Source organism: Liolophura sinensis, chromosome 12, assembly GCF_032854445.1.
Source record: "Liolophura sinensis isolate JHLJ2023 chromosome 12, CUHK_Ljap_v2, whole genome shotgun sequence".
Taxonomy (NCBI): Eukaryota; Metazoa; Mollusca; class Polyplacophora; order Chitonida; family Chitonidae; genus Liolophura; species Liolophura sinensis.
Window position 1 is genome coordinate 18,475,282 of NC_088306.1, and position 21,045 is coordinate 18,496,326.

Genomic DNA, 21,045 nt, shown 5'->3' on the forward strand with positions numbered 1-21,045 from the left:
TATCAGTTGACTCTCTCAAGGATATATGTTTATAACAGCCATTTGCGTGTTATACTTGATCTGGAGACTGCCTTAGTACATCCACATAGACCAGAATCTGTAGATTCTATCAAATCTTAAATTCCAGTCTCAAATGACAGACTGTCATGTTCTATATATGTTATTCTTCAAGGCGCGGCATTCTCTAATCTTTGTATCAGGGTGAAGAAATGTTAAACATATTTTAGGTGGAGTATTTCACTGTTTTCACTGTCTGATTGCATACTTTATTCTATAGTCATACTCTGAAATTTCAACCTTTTTAACTACTAAAGCACTTTATGCTTACAATGATCATAAAGATGATGCTAAAAATTGTTATTTGTTTGTGTCATTCAAGATGCAAGCTTCTCTACACCTCACAATTTTCTCAAAATGGTTCAAAATATTGGTTGCAGAGGCAGTTGTATAGGTTGTGGAAGTAGGGTAAGTGAAAATGGGACATGTGGTTCTGTCTGTACCACCAATTCGAAAAAAAATGTCAAATAGGGTTTTCCTTTGTATTCAAAGAGGATTTTCTAGTTGTGAAAACAAGATGGCTATGTACAATTTTAGTGTCACTGTATCAACAAATGCAGAAAAGTCAATTGTATTTTGGCATGACAGCACCAAGGACCATTCACCGATTTATATTATGTATTTGGGGCTCTCGTGGAAATAATAAAGCAGTATGGTCATTGAATAGTCTTACATGAAGTTTTATTGGAGACAACACTCAACATGCATCTCATGTATGGTGTTTGCGCCTAATTACTCAGTTGCCGAAAGGGGGTCGGGGAGGCACAATGGTCGAGGTGGTAAACATGCCAGTGCTGTGCAGTAACTCAGGAGCATCTCACCAATGCGGTCGCTGTATTGTTCAGGCCTAGCTCATGCTGGCTTCCTATCCAGCCTTAGGTGGAAAGGTCTTGCCAGCAACCTGCGGAAAGTCATGGGTTAGTTCTCGGTTTCCGTATAAGTGAAATATTCTTGAGTATGTTAAAACACCAATCGATTTATTTATTTATTTGATTGGTGTTATATGCCGTACTCAAGAATATTTCAGGCGGCGGCCAGCATTATGGTGGGTGGAAACTGGGCAGAGCCCAGGGGAAACCCATGACCATCCACAGGTTGCTGACAGACCTTCCCACTTACGGCCGGAGAGGAAGCCAGCATGAGCTGGGCTTGAAATCACAATGACCGCATTGAAAACACCAATCGAGTAAATAAAATAAATAGATCAGTTGCCAAATGCTTGTGGCTTACTTTGGACACACTTTCTTCCACCCATGAAATTGAAAGCTGTTATGTGGATGAAATGTTACTGAGCACAGCATGGTTTTAAATACCATTCAATGAAATTAAATCTGAAACATGTATGTGACCTTTTTTCTCAAAAGTCAGTCCATGCAATCATTATTACTTAACCACTTACGTGATGTATCTGTGTAGTAAAAGTCTCTAGCGTGAAAGTTATGTTTGACATGAGCTAAACCTTCTTTGTAAAATGGGCATCTCACCATCGACAGAATGAAGGATTGTGTTAGGGTTATAAGATATGTGTATATAAGTGGCTGTTTGACATTGGTTTATGTGAGGATGTGTACAAGTACATGTGTGTGGCTTTATAAGGTTTGAACATGAATAGGGACTAGCCTAGTGTAAGACGATCAGAGGTTGTCTGAGGACATTTGTAAGATTAATCTTCTGACATAGTTTTGTTTCCCCTCACATTCCTCGTCTTTGTTCTCACAGTGATGATGCTTTGTCACCGTCCTGATGAAAAGAAATCTTAACGTCTTCCAGAGCATGGATTCAGAAATGTAGTACAGAAGTAGTGTTGACCCTTAAAACTAGAAAGACGGCTTCATTTTGACTCAGTGTTTCACCTGTGATCAGATGATTTTATTGTCAGCATTTATTTCTCCATCATCCAGAGACTTCACTTGATATTTTAGGTTTATTTTCTTCCACAATTCTGGGCTGTATAATTTTTTAATAACCATGTTTTTAAAACTTCGTATTGAGCACCTGTCTGGAAGAAACAAACAAAGTTGATAGATTCCATGGGCAGCATTGCACAAATTCAAGTACTTTGCAAAACATATTGGGTTGTAAAAGGGGAAATAATCGTCAAGATACAAAAAAATCAAAACTTTTATGTGGATTCTTTCTGATTTTTGACCATTTCATTTTTAGGAAAATCTATTTGAAGGGAAGAACAAGACTAATAAACAGTTGAGTGTGGTATGGTTCTAGGGCATTATACTTACCTCCAAGTCTATCCAGAGTTATCTGCATCATTTTTTTTTTGTTGTTTGTTTAATTTCTTCCTTTAATGTCAGGGTCAGTTTGGGAGGTAGAGTCAGGACCAGTTTACCTTGGTGTTGGGAGGGCGAGGTGGGGCAGGCTTTGTAAGCCTCATACTGATACCACACACAGCTACCCTCAGCCTCCCTTTATAGTCACACATCCAGCCATTACATCATCAGAGGGGGTAGACAACCAGTTTCTGGGACACTGTTGCCATAGCAACTGCCAAGTTTCCAAAAGTCTGCACTGAATCACCCCAAGGCTGTCAGGGGTTAATAGTTGACAGACAGGGCAATGTTTCCTCCACACCCAGGAGAGCTCCACTATGAACTCTTGTCTGTAATAGAACGCCCCAGGACACCAATTAAGTCTGTATTAAAGAAAACACCAAAAATAAGACATTTCTTCCAAATGGAGAAATTAAACTTCCATTCAGAGCTAAGCATTAATGAAATTCAGGCACATTATCTTGGAATTCTTTAAATTGTTTTTATCTTGCGGCTGGTATTGAAAAGATAAAATCCACATGACCAGCATGTTGGTGTTAGATGATTTCAACCATATGTACCATATGTGGTTGCAGAGGCTAAAGAATGGTTGTCTTTTACATGTTTGTCTCACTAGCTAGGCTACATGTAACTCCAAACTACAGTCCAGGAGACAGTTCATTTTGTGTGTACATACATGTACTAGTTTCTCAGTGATATTAATACTAATAATATGGCTCTTTCATCATTGTCAAAAACTCATTGTCATTTCTATATGCATCTTTTTTTTTATTTCAATGATGAATTGTTCAATCTTTCATGTGAGCTGGCATAAGAAATTATGTAGTTTGTACAGATATTTTCCTGTTAATAGGTTGCTGGAAAAAAAAGCTTTCCAGGCTCAGACTTCATAAACCTGGTTTTGAAACAGGTCAAGTATTAGAAAGTAAATTACATGTACATATTTTTGGACCCTTGAGGCTAAAATGGGGAAAGCTATCTGGATTTCACTTTCTGATACCAAACCTTTTTTTTTGAGAACGAAAAAAAGCTTTATAACAAAGTTCAAAATTTTACTTCAAAGATGCCTTTGTGAAATTGATTTTTAAGAAATTGTTAAATCATTGGTGAGTGTTATTTTAAAATGTAATAATTGTTACATCATGATTTTATCAGTTATTCACCTTTTTGGATGCCATGTTTTCTAACAAACGGTGTACTTTCAATTTTAATTTATCCTTTATTTGCCTTTTCTAATGTGATGTTTTCAACTTTTTCTGATGTGATGTTTTTTCAACTTTTTCTGATGTAATGTTTTTCAACCTTTTTTGATGTGTTGTTTTTCAACTTTTTCAGCAAAGGAGCCGTGATCGATCAGATATATATCCACCTCCCGAGTACAGTCCGGAATGTCAGCGGAGGTGTTCCAGCTCAGGTTGTAGATGTATAGGAGAAAAAGGCTCAAGGGTAAGAATTCCTCTAGCAATACTCACCCCTCCAAAAATCACCCACACATTCAGGAGTAATTGTCATGGTGACTGAAAATTTTTTCTTATTTTACATTGGATTTAAAAGCACAGAAGTTAATTTGAGAAATCATTTGGACATGACTTAAGCTTGCCTTTTGTGAAAAAATCAACAACAACAACAAAAATAATAAAGAACACAGGACTACAACCAGAGACTGAATCAGTGGTAAGATGATGTACCACTTGCAAGTGAAAAGCAAATGTTTTTGTGCACCTGCATGATTATGACACTGCTTGCAAAAGACCAGTATGGTGATTTAGTTTGCACTTCCAGTGATTAGTGTAGAACAAAATGGGGAACCATTTGGGTCCAAGCTATGTAGCCTATTACTCATCTCAGCTTTTGTGATGACGATTTTTGGGCAAATGGGTAACATAGTGCTCAATCCAACTTGGACCTGAGTGTCCATTACATGAGGAAAGATGCCCTATAAAAGCACTTATTCACTTAAGGGTGGTTTGAGCAGAAAATTGCAATAGCGAGGTATGATCCAGTAGCTCCAGTGAAACAACAACAACAAGAATGGTACCTGCGTAAGATTCAGACATGCTCCTGTCTGATTAAATAGCTCATCAGATATTCCTATGGTTTGGGATTGCATGGCAATTTTTATGTTTTGGAAGATGTAGACAAGTTCTGGTAAGGATTAAAAAGCTTCATGATAAAAATCTTTGAAGTGTCAAAAAGTAGTTTGTGAAAATGTAATGTAGATGGACATAAAATCGGCACTCAGTGGCAAGTTGTAATTTTGGAGATGTGTACAGGGTCCAATAAGAAAAACACATCAGGATAAAACTTTTGTTGTGTCAAAAAGCCCTGTGTGAAAATAATGATGTTGACATACGTAACATGCATCTGCAGGTCCCTACGGTTGCAGTGATTATTGCATGGTTTGCAAGCGGAGAATCAAATTGCTTTTAACTGCAGAAACTTAAGTGTTCTCCCCATGGGCCATACAGAAGGGTGAGCTGCCTCTGCTGAGACACTGCAGGGTAGAGTGATTTTGCTCAGTGGTTTCCTAAGCCCCATGTATATCTGCTATAGCTAATGAACTCCAGACCTGCTTCCTTCAGTCCATGTAACCTGTCATAAGCTATAAATTCCTGTTGCCATGGGAACCGTTAGTAAAAGTATCCAATGTCAGAGCTAGGAGCCCCAGCCAGTGGTTGATCCCACAACCCATGAGGCTCTACACCCAAGGGGAGGGGGGGGGGGGGGGGAGTGGGGAGCAGAGTTTGGGTAGTAGGAAGGAGGAGTGTGGTTAAGCTCTGCTGGGTGTAACATTTGGCGTTAACCTCAAATTATTTTCATTTTTGTCTTTTTTTTTTGCTTTTTATGATATTAGTACTTGTCACAAATTCCAAAGATCCAGTTGATATATTTGTTAAACCACAGTATTACCCAAATAGGGTCAGTTTTTCAGTAAAAAATCCTCTTAGTATGGTTTTTAAAGACCAATTAAACAAACACACATATGTCTAAAGTCTAGAAAGCTGTTTTCTTTCACTTTTTCTTTGGAGAATCTTGATGCTGAAAAGCTAGGATAATTCAAAATGGATAATGAAAAAAAAACAGTGGTCTTTGTTTTCAAGAACTCTGATTTAACAAAAATATGCTGGATTGGTTTATTGTTCTAAATATTCTGGAAAGTTTGAACCATGTCCCTGTTTACTGTTGTTGCCATGTTCCTGTAACATAAGCTTCCATCCAAGGCATGGGGCAAGTCAGTGCATCTCATTCATGAGCATATCCAACCATCCAGTTCCAAGAAGACATCCCTGCAACTGGTTCCAAGAAGACATCCCTGCAACTGGTCCCTGTAACATATCCCTCATTCCATTTCCAAGAAGATATCCCTCCATCCATTTCGTGAAAATGCATGGAACAAGTCCTTCTATCCCTTTCGTTGATATACAACTGCATCCAATTGTTGAAACATATACCTCTATCCCGTTCTTGGGACATATCCCTCCATCTTGTTAAGGAACATATCTCTGTATCCATTTCCTGGAATGTAAGGAAAACGTCCTTCTATCCCTTTTATTGATATACCCCGGCATCCAATTGTTGAAACATATATCTCTATCCCGTTCCTGGGATATATCCCTCCATCCTGTTAAGGAACATATCTCTGTATTCATTTCCTGAAATGTAAGGAAAAAGTCCTTCCATCCCTTTTATTGATGTACCCCTGCATCCAGTTATTGAAACATATACCTCTATCCCATTCCTCATATCCCTCTGTCCTGTTACAAAACATTTCGCTAAATCCATTTCCTGGAAATCCTTCAACCCCATTCATTGAGATACCCATCCATCCTATTCTGGAACATATATTGAACACCCAGTTCATGTAGATCAATCATTTAACAATCTGAAAAGTTTGAACCATATTCTGTTTTCTTTTGTTTTCATGTTGCTGGAATATAAACTTCCATCCAATGCGTCCTGGAACACGTCTCTCCTTCCATTTCTGAGAACTTATCCATCTGTCCACTTCCTGGATTGCATGGAACAAGTTCTTCCATACCTTCCATGGACATATTCCTCCATCCAATTCCTGAAACACAAATTCCTGCAAAAAGTCCTTCCATTCAATAGAACATATCCCTCCACTTCATTGCTGGCAACTGTTTTAAAGGGAATAATTTAGTCTTGGTATTTATCATGAGATTACATTGAGAGTGAAGTCTACTTTTGTACCAAGAAAGTTAACATGCACCACTTTGGTTAATAAAGTCCATGATACTGGTTTGTAGAGATCTGTGTAAATAATTTCTTTGGAACAGCTCTGTATAACTGAAAACTGTAAATTAAGTCAATTAATCTAACCAAGTAATAGATCTTGCTCATCTAGTTTTCAAATCTTGCTTTTTTTTTTAAATTTTCCTTTTTGGTCATTTAACGTGCAGAGGATAGGGTTTAACAGCCAGATGCAGATGTGCTTTGCAACTCCCACCCTGTAGACCCTCTCTGTGGGATATTTCTGCATACTGATGTATATCCATCAGCAGGGTCTTTGAACTGTCAGGAAGTGAAATGTTTGCTTAATTAAAACCACATGATTGGCTATAATTGACAATCAACACCAAGCTACTAGGCATCCCTGACCAGTCACCAAGGAGATATTACTAGACACCCTCTGATTGGATGGCAGCAAGATAGATTAGTGGTGTGTTAGACTGCAGATTGAGACCACAGCTTTATTCAGAAATGTGGTAGTTATCCAATAAATATTCAACATATGAGCTATTATTAAAGTGATTATATATTAGTTTCATGGTAGATGAAAATCAGGTATTCACAAAATTGCGTTTTCATTTTACGTCTGTTTTTACTTGGAAAATTTAACTTTTTGAATTATGAACGATATTTCTATGGAACCTAACTAATTAGAGCTAAATAACATATTGTGACAGACTTCTAATGTATATCTGAGCATGTGTAAAGTAACACACAGTGAATGAAACAGCTGTAAGAACTGAAAAGAAAGAAAGAAAATTGGGCTGTAGAGATTTTATACAGAGACTGTATTTGTTAACCTATGCACTCACTAACATCAAACAAAAACTATAAATTACCATTACCTGGTTTTTGCTAGAGATGAAAAATATGTTTGGTAGAAATTCATTATAAAGTTAGATGCTAACAACTTTGTGTTGGATTATTGCTGAAGTTGTTGAAGTAGTAGCATGTTTTTCGTATTCAGTACAAAATTGATTATTGCTAGACACATGTAAAGGCAGAATATGGCTAAATTGAAATGCTTAAACACCATCTTTAGCCCAGTGTGTTAGCGTCATGTAAACATAGAAGAAATGAAGAAACGATGCTCTGCCTTATTTGACCATGTCCACCAAAAGAATAGAAGCTGCAAACTAGTATCATCTAATTTAACCAGAAATGGAAAATAAATGTATTTTAGAAATTCGGTATAATTTTACATATTAACATCTTGTTTAGATTGTTGCTAACTGAGTCGTTGTCCAAACCTAGATTAGATTATTGTTCATCTTTTAGCGGTAGTGGCATGTTTGTCATAGTTAATACAATATATCTTACTGTAAGACTTCTGTAGATACACAGTATGGCAAACCTTAAATGTAAGTGTACTAGTATGGTGATAGACTGTGAAGGACCACCTGATGGTGGCTAAAGTGACCAGGGAGCTGGTTAGTTTGGTCACTAAGGGGGCTGTGCGATAAGAGATAAGCTTGTTAATGGGGTTTTCATTCCCTAAGTGTTTAGTCTGGGGGAAGGAAACAGGAAGTGCCTGCTGGGAGGCAAGAGGCTAATGGGGGGCATCAGAGGCTAATGTTGAGGATATGGGAGGGGGGTATGAGGGATAGAATGGAGAGGGAAAGGAGGGTCAGGGGAGGATGCTGGCTGGCTGTGGGCACCCAAGTATACAGGAGCTGCTGAATGGTCAGTTGTAATGGTCAGTCAGATTCCTGACCAGACCCTAGAGAATGACCTGTGCCATTGAGAAATAATAAACCAGCAGGGCGCTCTGTAAACTACTGACCTACAACACAAAGCTGCTCTTGACTCATTTGGGATTGGGACCTGTTTTAACTGACCAGCCAGAGGAGGCTGCGTGAATATTCCACATGGAAAAGACTCAGCTGTTGTTAAATGGTGGTTAGGAGTAATGCCTTGTTTTGTTTTTTTTACATACAACAAAGCATGTTTCACAAAAACAACATACCCTGGTATATTCAAATATACATCAGATCAAATATTACCGAAAAAAATTTTTAAAACAAGATTTGAATAAGTCTTGACATTTAAATACTTCTGTGTAATAAATAGAACACTGCATCATAAAAATAGCCTGCTTTGCATCATGGGAATGAATCACATAACTGCAATCATATATATGGAATATATTTATTTAGTAAATAAATAATCATCACTTGATAGAGACTTCTTGATCAATGTCTAAATATTTTGGACTGATTAAAATTCATTTTCCACTTTACTTAAACTGTAAGATGATTTCTTATGGTTTTGTTGGTTTACGTGCTCTTACCTGTGGTAAACTTTCTGTGCTTTGTGTTTCAGGGTGCTCCAGGGTCAATAGGACCTATGGGCCCTCAGGGAAATCAGGGCTTTCCAGGACCAGAGGGTTTATCAGGACCCAAGGGAGAGAAGGGTAGCCCCGGACCTACTGGGCCATCTGGGCCTAAGGGTGACAGAGTAAGTATAATGTCTGCATATCTAGGTGGGCCTAAGGGTGACAGATTGAGTGTAGGGTCTGCATGCCTGCATTGACCTAAGATGTGACAGATTGAGTATAGGGTCTGCGTGTCTGGGAGGGCCTTAAGCATGACAGAGTGACTATAGGATCTGTATGTTTGGGTGGGCTTAAGGTGTGACAGAGTGAGTAGAGTGTGACAGATTGAGACTGAGTATAGAGTCTCTATATCTGGGTGATCGCAAGGGTGACAGTGAGTATGGGGTCTGTATGTCTGAGTTGGCCTTAGATGTGATAGCGAGGCTATGTCTGATTGGGCCTAATGGGTGACAGAATGAGTATTGTCTGCGTGGGGCTAAGCCTGATAGAGTGAGTATAGGGCCTGTATCTCGGGAAATTCCTACGGGTGGCAAAGCAAGTAGAGGTCTGTTTACTTTTCCTTGAAGAATGTAATGTGATTTTTTTTTCTTTCAGGGTAAAATTGGTGTCCCTGGTTTCCCAGGCGCAAATGGATATCCAGTAAGTTTGACATTTTTCTTGATGGTCATTTTGTCTAAAACTATTGTCAGTGTCTTTCCCAAGAAGATTCACTTTCTACTTTCAGTTTCACTTTCTACATTCAGTTTCATTTTCAACTATAATGATGAAGAATTTGATGACAATACATTCTGCTTGTTTTTCTGCAGGGAATTCAAGGCCCTGATGGTCCACGTGGTCCTCCTGGTTTGGATGGTTGTAATGGAACAGATGTAAGATTTGGGGGTTATAAATTTGAGTTTGCTCCAAACCCCCTAAACTCACATAAATGTCATGTATATGAATGATCTATTTCAAACTGGCACAATAATATAATCGATTAGCCTTCCATTAAAGTGGTTGTCATTGTTTTTTGAGTAGTGCTTTTCCTTAAACATAAACATATAACTGAATTTAGTTGAAGTGTATCTTGATGTTTTTTTTTTTTATCTCCAATGTGTGGTGGGTAGCAAATTTCACTAAAGCCCTTTTGATTGGGCGTTTATCTAGAATCATCAGCCAGTTGTGAATCTGTCATTTTGTCTGAGACATCTGTGAATTTAGATGTAATATGATGTTCTTCCCTGATCAGGGCACACCTGGCTCCCCGGGTTTACCTGGGACCCCTGGACCCAGAGGACCCCCTGGATTACCTGGTAACCCTGGTATGAAAGGCGACCCAGCTTACGGTGGTGTGCGAGGAGAACCGGTAAGGGGAAGTAACTTCTGTTGTAACCTGACAGCTTGGCTGGTGTAGCTGTTTTCAGCTGTGTCCGCCGAGATGGAATGCTTATGCCATATTAGTAATTGATTAGATGCTGACATATGTGACCAGTTAGCCAAGTTTTGAACTTGGGGTTTCCCAATCAAATTCAGCATAGAGAAAAAGATAGCTGGGTTTTCAGAAACAGCTTTTAGATATGTGAACTTTTCACTTGATACATCAGCAAAATCCTTGTGGTGGTTTTTAAACTTTTAAAAACTTTTAAACCTCTAGGCAAACAGAAAAAATGGGTAGAATTCAGTATCTCACTTTAATTCATGTACAGTGCAATTACCATGTTTTCCAGATGTAACATATGGTTTCAAATTGGTTGTGTCTGAGGGCCTCAGGGTAGATCAACCAAGTGTTCAACGGGTATATGCATTGCATTTTACCCTCTTGAAATAAAGCCATTATTAAATTTTATTATTTACCAAGTATAATCACTAGTTGTCTACAGGTACTCATCTCTAGATCTGTGAGGGAATCTGCCATAGCACTTGTCAAATTCAGTTTTCGTAAAACTAACTGTTTTTATCTACAGCTTTAGAACCTAATATCTAAACATTTCATTGTAAAACATTGATATTATTTGAAATAAAAATTTCCTAAAAGATCCCTGCAAGAGTATGGAAAGCTTGTGTATCCTTTGAAATTTACATGGTGATGCCTAGACTTCCACATTGTTCTTACGTACTGTTTTGTTGTTTTTTTCTCTTAGGGAGAACCAGGTCTGGATGGATTGCCTGGAAGTCCAGTGAGTTTTTGTTTCTTCGCTTCATTTTTGATAACTATGTTTCACCTTAAATTTTCCCTGTGAAAATGCACATCAAAAAGCACATATAGTCCATAAAATGATATGTCTGCTTGCAAATCTCAAGTTTTTCGAGCAAGATGTGGACTGGCTTTTCATCACACAAGATCTGTAATATTGGAGCATAGAGTGTAAACAAGAATTTCCGAGTTTGTCTGGCCAAGAAATGTCGTTAGTTCACCTTTATGAGTTTTTCTCATAAAAAAAAATAATATCAAACTTCACAAAAAACTCTCAAGTTGCCTTGTAAGAGGAGTCAATCAGAATCAAGCAAAACAGGTCACTTGTTGGAAAAGAAAAGTAATCCTTAGGTGAAATATGGTATTATAAAATAAGCTAAACACTCTGCATTTACAGATACTGTTTTACTGTTCATATTAATCATTTCAGCCCTAATGCCAGGTGATTTGGTTAATTTTCATGTGTCACAAATACATGTACCTTCACAACTGTATACCTTAACCCCTGTGTACCTCCATATCTGTGTATTTTCACCCTTGTATACCTTCACATCTGTATTGCCCGTTATATTTCATTCTCTAAACTGTTAATGTTTGTGTGTTTGCAGGGTTTGCCTGGTCGGGATGGATTCCCTGGCCCTAAAGGGGATTCTGGTCCACCTGGATTACCTGTAAGTCATTAATTGGCCAACTGTACATTGTAGTTAGAGCTTACAAAAAGTTACCAATCAAAGGCAAGGTGATAGCATGCAAAAATTGTGCAAGCAAATTTAAAAGTAATTTAAAGCATACGTAGAAGTAATCTGATTGAGTGGGTCCCATTTCATAAAAAGTCTAAAAGCTAATGAGACTAGCAATTTTGTCTAAATGCATTTCACAAAGAAAATACAAGGCTATCGACTTCTTGTCTTAGATTTTGAAAGTTAGCCCAAAATCCCGAGCCAGCTCCGGAACTAGTAGACAGCAAACTTGACTTCATTTGTTTGATTTTATGTCTCACCTGTATTTGGCACAGGCCTGTGCAAAATTGGCTTTGTCAATCAGCATTAACCCTGTTAATCAGGATTAGCCATTTTAGGTCATATTGGCCCTGTTAGGCGTTACTGTTAGTGTTAGTCAGTTTTGGCCCTTTTAGTCAGCATTGGTAATTTTAGACCATTTAGTCAGTACTGGCTGTGGTAGTCATTACTGGGCGTATTAGTCATTATTGGCTCGTTAGTAAATATTGGCCCCGCTAGGCCACATTTCCACTGTTAGTCAGCATTGGTAATTTTAGACCATTTATTCAGTACTGGCTGTGGTAGTCATTACTGGGCGTATTGGTCATTATTGGCTCTGTTAGTAAATATTGGCCCCGCTAGGCCACATTTCCACTGTTAGTCAGTATTGGTCCTGTTAGGCCATATTGGCATGAATATAATTGAGGCTGCTTTCTCCATATCTTTATCAGGAACATCCATAGTTTTTTAATAATTCATGGTACAGGCCTCAGCTAGATATTATCATAAATATTGAGTGTAAGTTCGCAGAGGAAACACAGACGCCTTAAAATCTTAAAAATGTATCACATTTCAGATTCACATTTTAATCCATTTTATCCATTAATCCGTTCTTGCCCTGCTGTTTAGGGTCTGCCTGGTTTATCTGGCCCACCAGGTATGAAGGGTAACATGGGTGTGGTGTTTCAAGGAGAACCGGGTGAACGGGGTCCTCCTGGCCCCCCTGGACCCCCGGGAGTAGCATTACCCCTAGAAACACCTAACAACTCTATCGCTGGACCCAAGGGAAGCAGAGGCATGAAGGGAGAGCGGGTGAGTTCATATGTCCCCTGACTAAGGTCAGGATAAATGACAAATACAGTAAATGTGTAAATAAATAAGAATATGAAAATGATGATAAACAGAACAATTTGTGTTTACACTGTGTTTAGTGAACAGTTACCTAAATGCAATTAACAATTACAAAAATGATCAACAAAAACCTTGAAAAATCAAAATCATTTCATTGTTCCTTCCAAAAGGCAGAAGGCAAATTGTGGTAAGCAAAATTAAAAATAAAACAACCCAGAAGAAAGTGTAACTGGTTTTTCTTGTACCTGAATTGTTGTATTTCAGTCAGTAAAAAAAACGCTTTGCTGGCCTAATGGTTAGGGCATCGGCCTCAATAGCTGGTAGACTGCGGGATCCAACCCGCATCGGGTCATACCAAAGACTTTAAAAATGGTACTTGCTGCTGCCTCATTTGGCACTCTGCACTGAGAGGTGAGAGCCAGGTGAGAGCCAGGTGGTTGGCCAGGTGTCAGTATAATGTGACTGGGTGAGGTGTCATATCTGGTGTCTTCAGTATGATACTGTGGCAGCATGGACTCGCCCTGCCACAAGAAGACACAATGTATGTACACACACCTAATGACTCCTTGTCGTTGTATGACTGAAAAATTGTTAAGCACGATGTTAAACTGCAAGCATACATAATACATACACAGTAAGTGAAAATAACCATATTTGTATACAGAACATTTCTCATGTGTGTGTTAGTCTGTCTGTTTGTATGTCTGTCTGTCTGTCTGTCTGTCTGTCTGTCTGTCTGTCCCTCTCTTTGCCTGGTCATGAATGATACTTTTCAGGGTATATATATATATATATGTTTGTTTTCAGGGCACACCTGGCTTGCCGGGTCCAAGAGGGTTTGAAGGACAGCCAGGACTTCCAGTAAGATCACATGGCACATGCATAACACTTCACAATTTTTGTAATTTTAAATTTTCTTGGATGTCAAGAGTTAAATGAAATTTTTGTGTCCGTAAACATCGTAACAGTAATGTAACTGAATGTTCTTGCAGTTATGGTAATACATGGTATGCACTATGACATGTGTAATACTGTATTTCTTTAACCTTTTCGCATGTTGGCAAAGTCTGCCAGCAACCTGCGGATGGACGTGAGTTTCCCCAGGGCTCTGCTCGATTTCCTCTCACCATAATGCTGGCCGCCATTGTATGGGCAAAGCATTCTGGAGTATGGTGTAAAATACCAATCAAATAAATAAATAAATAAATAATCTTGTTTGCAAGGTGTTTATTCAAGTCAAGCAATGTAATTTTGTCTCCAAAGACATGCAGAAATTTAAAAAATGCATTAATTGCACTGAAAGTTGCTCCTTCATGTGCAAAAAGGTTGAGGAATTAGGGTACTGTACCTCCTGTTTATGGCAATATATGGTATGCAGTATGCCATTTATGATCATGTACCTCCCATTTATGGCAATATATGGGATTTTATGGCAATATATACATGTGTAATACATAATATATAATATATGGTAATGTACTTTCAGTCTATGGGAATGTATAGGGGGAAATTTAGGGGAATGAACCACCTGCTTATAGCAATATATGGAGTATCATATGCAGTTTATGGAAATGAACCACCTGCTTATAGCAATATATGGAGTACCATATGCAGTTTATGGCAATGTACCTCCCTCTTATAGCAATATATGGAGTACCATATGCAGTTTATGGCAATGTACCTCCCTCTTATAGCAATATATGGAGTACCATATGCAGTTTATGGCAATGTACCTCCTGCTTATAGCAATATAAGGAGTACCATATGCAGTTTATGGAAATGAACCACCTGCTTATAGCAATATATGGAGTATCATATGCAGTTTATGGCAATGTACCTCTGTTTTATGGCAATGTGCACAATGTATACTCAGTTTCCCATGTACGTTACCATGTGTATTGGTGTTTGCAGGGTTTACCTGGAGCTCCAGGAATGAAAGGAGAGAAGGGTGTGCCAGGCATTGCTGGACCTAGGGTAAGAGCTGACCAGACGAGCTGCATCTGTTATCAACCCTACATCTAGAAATCATTTTAAAATCATGAATATTGTGGTTTTCCTCCCACCATAATGCTGGTCGTGGAGTACAAAATATTTTTGAGTACAAAAACAGCAATCAAATAAATGGATAAATGAATAAATCATTAATACTGGTACTTCATACTTTATTGATACATGTACTAGTGTGAACTTCAACCAAATTAATATGTGTAAGAAAAATTAAATTAAATTAAATTCAGTGTAGATTTCTGTCTTGTTTTCGATGTGGATGTCATGTTGATTACCAAGATGATCACAGCAGAGTGGCTGTTATGGCTGAAAACAATCCTAGCAAGTTTCTGATTTTCTCTAGTTTAAGGTTTTGTCTACGAAAACTGAGTAAAAAGTTTTATTGGTAAATATTAGAAACTTTATTATAGGAAAAGTATGATGAAATCAGTGGAGTAATACCTAGTTCTGTAAAAATTTCACCTCATTGGAGATCTTGTGTTCTTTTGTGTAATTAAAAGACTGAAATAAATTTTATATAGGATGAATATCTTTTTAAAAAAGACCTGAAAATTGAAGTAGGTATCACTAAATAGACCACTTAAAACTATGCATAAATATACTTTCATTTATTTTTGTTAGATTTTTGTGAATATAGTTAAAGGCATTGAAACATTTGAATTGTAAGGTGGCCTTTATTGAGGATACTATCAGAGTTTAGGAACTCTGACGTCACAGGAAGGTTTTCCAACTCTATTCACGACACTCAATGTTGGAATAACTCTTTTTACCCATAAGTAAAAAGTTACCTATAAAAGATTCCCTAAAATTTCTTCCTTCTGGTGAACATCAGGAAAAAAAGGTGATGTGGCATCACAGTTTCTACATGTAGATACTGTCTGTATGGCTTGTAAAGCCCACCTCAGTATTCAAATATACACTAAAAAATAAATGAAAGTGTTTTTACTTGTGGTTTTCAGTTGTCTGTATGATGAAGCTTACTTCATATTTTAGCTTTCTTTTACTTTAACTGGTCCCTGGTGGTTTATGCAAGGCAACCTGACTCTCACAAGTCAAATACTAGTACATTGTGAAGGGAAAAATTATGGCCAGTCTACACGGTCATGCAGTGTTACCTTTACAGGTGTGGCTAATAGTTTCTTTTCTCACATTCTATAGGGTAAAGAAGGTTTCCCCGGTCAGCCAGGTATCCCTGGAATGAAGGTAAGTAAGCCTTTTAGTACCACATCTGTGGCTGAAATTTGGTCTGTGAACGAATCAGAAATTATGGTATGATTACATCTCTCTGTATATCCCTGCGTAAAAAGGCTATCTACAACAGTGTTAGAGAGAATTTCCCTTGGTTCAAATGGTACAAGAAAAGGTCCTAAAAGTTCAAACCCAGAGTAGGATACCCTGTTGCACAAAAGTAAATGGTGAATTGTCTTATGAAAAGCCTTATTTTAGAACTTTTGGGATAATGTCTTGATCATAAGTACTGTTTGTATGACCTTGTAGTGTTGGGCACAGGCTAAGGTCCCAAAGGTTGTTGGTTCAAAACCCAAGCATGTTGCACCTGTCACCTAGATATGAATGAAGGTAAAAATGGTCTCCATTCACACTTGACCAGAGTATTGTGATGTTCCCTAGGGTGAACGAGGCTACCCAGGTGATGATGGATTTAACGGTGAAATCGGCATGAAGGGAGAGAGAGGTTACCCAGGGAGAGATGGTCCCACTGGACCCACTGGACCCCCTGGACCGTCAGGGGTAAGTTTGCACAGATAGTGTGTAGGCATTCCCCGCAGACCGCAGATAAATCTATACAACCCTGGGCTTACGTGGAGTCCCCCAATGATTTAAGTGGTCAAAAGTATTTTTCAATTTTGAAAATAGTTGTAAAATATTGTCAGTTGTAAGAATTTGTCATAAAAATGGTTAACCAAAGTTTTCATGTTGTACATACTTGTCAAAAGAAATATTTTGTTTGGAAGTCAAACAAACAGGGCAAGTCTTCTGGAAAATGCAGAACTATTTAGTGTTTAAATTGCTATTACAAAAAAAGCAGAATTACTAAAAATTTTCAGTTTTACAAATAGTATCAGTTGTCACTTGAAATATTGCAGTGAAAAATTTCACTTTCTTCTATTTACGACCAAAAATACAGGTACAAATGCAACTTGAAAAAACACTTGTCAGAACAAATATTTATTATTTAGACTTAAATTGTAAGGAATTTCCTGGAAAGAAAAAAACATTTGAGCTTGTTCGGACAGAGTTGTCACAACAAGTATTTGTTGAAGTAATAACATCCTGGACATACCTGTATTTAAGGAGCAGATCCGTGGTCCACCTGGCCCACGTGGCCCACCTGGTCTCCCCGGACTTCCCGGATCCCCTGGTGATGATGGTCGCCCTGGGTTACCTGGCCCACAGGGTAATGACGGGCGTCCAGGCGGACCAGGAGTACCTGGGCCACCAGGCCCACAAGGTTTGGACGGCCCACTTGGAGAGAAGGGAGATAGAGGATTGCCAGGTGGGTAGATTTGTCAGCAGGTACCCCTTTATAATCAATGTCTGTATAGGTATTTAATTACATAGGATGACTTGTGGTAACTATTGTTGGTCTGTCTTATATAAGTATATTTGACAAAGCTTAATTATGTTGGTCAAATTTGCAAATTGGACATGTATAACAGTATTGCCTTTTTGGCAACATTTGCTCATGAACGGAAGATGCTCATCAGGGGAGAAAACTAATTTTTTAACATGCGTGCCCATTATTGCGCATTGCGCAAACATTATTATTCGTTGTGCGTATCTTTTTTCTTTGACATAACTCCGGAAGATTTTATTAACTGTCAGTAAAAATGGATCGTTTTGGGTAAAACGTGTGACAGGAAAGTGAACCTTCTGTGTCTGTAATCGAAACCATTAGCTTAAACAACTCTCATCCTGCTAATAAGAGTTTAAAGAAATGACCTGGCTGACTATATCGCCAGTGAAAACATGGCCAGTTTTAGTAAGAGTAGCCTACAAATACAGACCATACCGCTCCCGTTGTTTCACTGATGATTTGCATTCATTGCAAAGGATTTCTTGGTGATTAATCACTAAAAACTTTTGTGAAAACTGGTACAGGTAAAATTTTGGAGAGTAACATAACAAAAATCATTACCAGTTGCATGTGACTAGGTAAAACAAACAAACATTTTTACCCCTGTGAGAAAGAGTGATCTCACACGTAGTCTTTGTTCCTGTTTCAGGCTTACCTGGTCTTGACGGTCTTGTGGGACAGCCCGGTACGTATGGACCTAAGGGTGAACCAGGGTTCCCAGGTGAACCCGGTTTGTCCATCCCCGGAGAACCTGGGCGAGATGGTGCCCCAGGTAGAGATGGCGTACCTGGTCAGAAGGGCGATTCTGGTTTACCTGGTGCCCCTGGTCTACCTGGCGACACACCTGATGGAGTTCGTGGCCCCCCAGGTGTTCCTGGAGAGAGAGGAGAGAAGGGATTCCCTGGACGCCCTGGCAGGGATGGTTTGCCAGGGTTACCTGGTCTGAAAGGTACATCTTGGTAAACTGAACCGAGCTGTAATAATAATAATTATAATAATAATGTTGTCTGCATTCAGTTCAGTATATTGTTTATGTTCTCTAGAGACCCTCAACTCTACACAACACACACATACAACATGCTACTAGAAATAAAATGAAAACTGCATGATATACACAGTAATACCCTATATGACCCAAAATTTTGCCTATAAAAGAAGCAAATAAATGGATGAAATAATGCTTTAGGTTTTGACACTTGCATCACCACCATAGGAATCATCTTACCGTCCAAAATAACCTTGCAGCACCTTTCTGTAATCAATAGAACTGTCAGAATTAGGAAAAATGAGCAGGTTAGTCATGCACGAAATTTAAGGTCCTTTACAGTAGTTAAAGGAATGCATGGCAAATTGTGCTAAAATGAATTGTTTCTAAACTAGACCTACTGGGAATAAGTACAAGATGAAGGTTTTAAAGTAATGTAGCTATCATTCTGATGCGCAGACTGCCTTATAGATATGAATGTTTGAAATTCTGTACTGAGGATCCAGGCAAATTGAAGACTAGCAAGGAGAGTATTTTCAGTTCTCGGGTAAAATTACTAAATACAACTATACAAAAATTATCATGGCAATGGTGCCAGTCTTTAGTGGATCATGTTTGTGTGTGTATTTCTTTAGTTCAACATAAATAATCAGTCAAAAGAATAGATTTCTGACTTTTTTATTTGGCGTTACGAAGAAATTAGAAAAGTTAATGCGTGGAACTGTCATCAGAAGGTGCGTTAGCTGAGGTAGGTTTGGTGAATTTCAGACTATTTCGAAAAACAGGCCGTTCGTTGTGCAAATATCATTTAAGGGATCTGATTGGGTAACGTTATTGGCGTTAGCAACAGTACCAATGACTATTCTGGTTTTACCCACGCTAAGAGCTTGTCTTTGCTCTGCAGGTGATCGAGGTGGCTCTTGTTTGGACTGCCGCCCAGGTGTGAAGGGAGAGAAGGGTTTCCCTGGTCTGGATGGCCCACCTGGTCCCGCAGGTCCCCGTGGCAACCCTGGGGATAAGGGAGAGTCTGGCGTACCTGGATTTGATGGCCCACCTGGATTACCTGGCCTACCCGGATCACCTGTGCGTACATTCACTTCTCTCTCACATGAAATTTTTTGGTTTCTGTAGCAGTTTACTGGTCGATTAAGAAGTGCTTTAGGTCCAAAAAAGTATCAAATATCAAATTTCAACTGACCTTCGTTCTTCAACCTTTTAAAGTACTGCTGCCATCAAGATTTTAAAACATTCTGAGAGAAGCATGGGATGTAGAGAAATAATTTTCACAGTTTTATGAAGCTCGCATTTTTAGTGACCAAACAAATCATTTTTGGTATCATTTTCATAATATTTGTTTGCATAAATTCCACTACAAAAAATGCTTAAGACATTGAACCGGTTGAAACTTTACATTGCACCAAAACTAGAGCCCTCATATCATGGATTGATCATGCTGGATGTTGTTTTTGCAGGGAGAGCCAGGTCAGCCAGGGTTCCCCGGGGACAAGGGTGACAAGGGAGAGAGGATTAGAGTGGAGGATATCCCCGTAGTTTTACGTGAGTACTTCGACCTGTGAAAGTATTTATTTCGTCATCCAGAAGGTCATTATGACAGCGCGTCCTTATCAGAAAAAGAAAGGGTTGATATTTGTTTGTCTTCTTTTGTTTTGAATTCTCACTTATGAAAGCGCTGGTGATTTGAAAGAAATTAATAATGACAGAAAAGTAGAAGGCAAGAAAAAAAGTCATTCAAGTGCCCAACAAAAGCCCTTTTGGAGAGTCAGTCGGTTTAGCCTCATCAAACATATTTTTTATTTTGGCCTCACCAACCTTTCTCTTGAAAGTTCTAATCACCATCCCAAGAAATTGAAGAGAAGATTGTAACCTTTAGATTCTTTGTGTCAGTCTTGTTGGCTGTTTAGGTTACATTTTTCATGATCTTTTGTGTATTTTCATTCATGTTCCTTGTACTACATGGATATTATTTTTTGGGGGGAGTTGCAGGCATTTTTTTTCATAACCGTAATAAATACCCAGATTAAAGGTGAACACTGAAATATGTGTTTATTAATTTCATATGTGATCTAATATTACTTCTTGAACATTTAGATGTACGTATAACCCATAAATATAAGGTGTTTCGAGGTGGTTTGCCAGGTAATGCTCCTACATGCTACTTAATTGACTCCCCCGTGTCCTTTGTGTTATCAGAAAAGGGTGACCCCGGTGTGGCTGGAAGCCCAGGATTACCCGGCCTGCCAGGAAGTATAGGACCCCAGGGACCCCCAGGTGCACCTGGTTTCCCAGGACAACCAGGCGAGAAGGTCGGTCACATCCACTAAGCTTGATGAGTCAAGGATTGGTTCAGCAAATGTTGCAAAGCTTAAATTGCTGAAAACAGATGGGGGGATCAATTTTAGGGCCACTCCTCGACATTTTGTTCCAGTAATAAATGGAAGTCACAGTGAAAGTCACAGCATATAGCCTATTATCATATGTGTCTATC

General features: G+C 38.6%; 1 protein-coding gene across 1 annotated transcript in view; it reads left to right on the plus strand.

Moving 5' to 3' along the window:
• Nucleotides 1-21,045, plus strand: part of LOC135479143 (collagen alpha-2(IV) chain-like) — a 62,546-nt gene that overhangs the window by 18,133 nt on the left and 23,368 nt on the right. Inside the window, 17 exon segments of the mRNA XM_064758899.1 lie at nt 3,678-3,788; nt 8,916-9,050; nt 9,523-9,567; nt 9,735-9,797; nt 10,157-10,273; nt 11,049-11,084; nt 11,710-11,772; nt 12,730-12,912; nt 13,759-13,812; nt 14,863-14,925; nt 16,117-16,161; nt 16,588-16,707; nt 17,272-17,473; nt 18,204-18,503; nt 19,444-19,622; nt 20,012-20,096; nt 20,751-20,863. Of these exon segments, the coding sequence (XP_064614969.1) occupies nt 3,678-3,788; nt 8,916-9,050; nt 9,523-9,567; nt 9,735-9,797; nt 10,157-10,273; nt 11,049-11,084; nt 11,710-11,772; nt 12,730-12,912; nt 13,759-13,812; nt 14,863-14,925; nt 16,117-16,161; nt 16,588-16,707; nt 17,272-17,473; nt 18,204-18,503; nt 19,444-19,622; nt 20,012-20,096; nt 20,751-20,863 (1,914 nt within the window).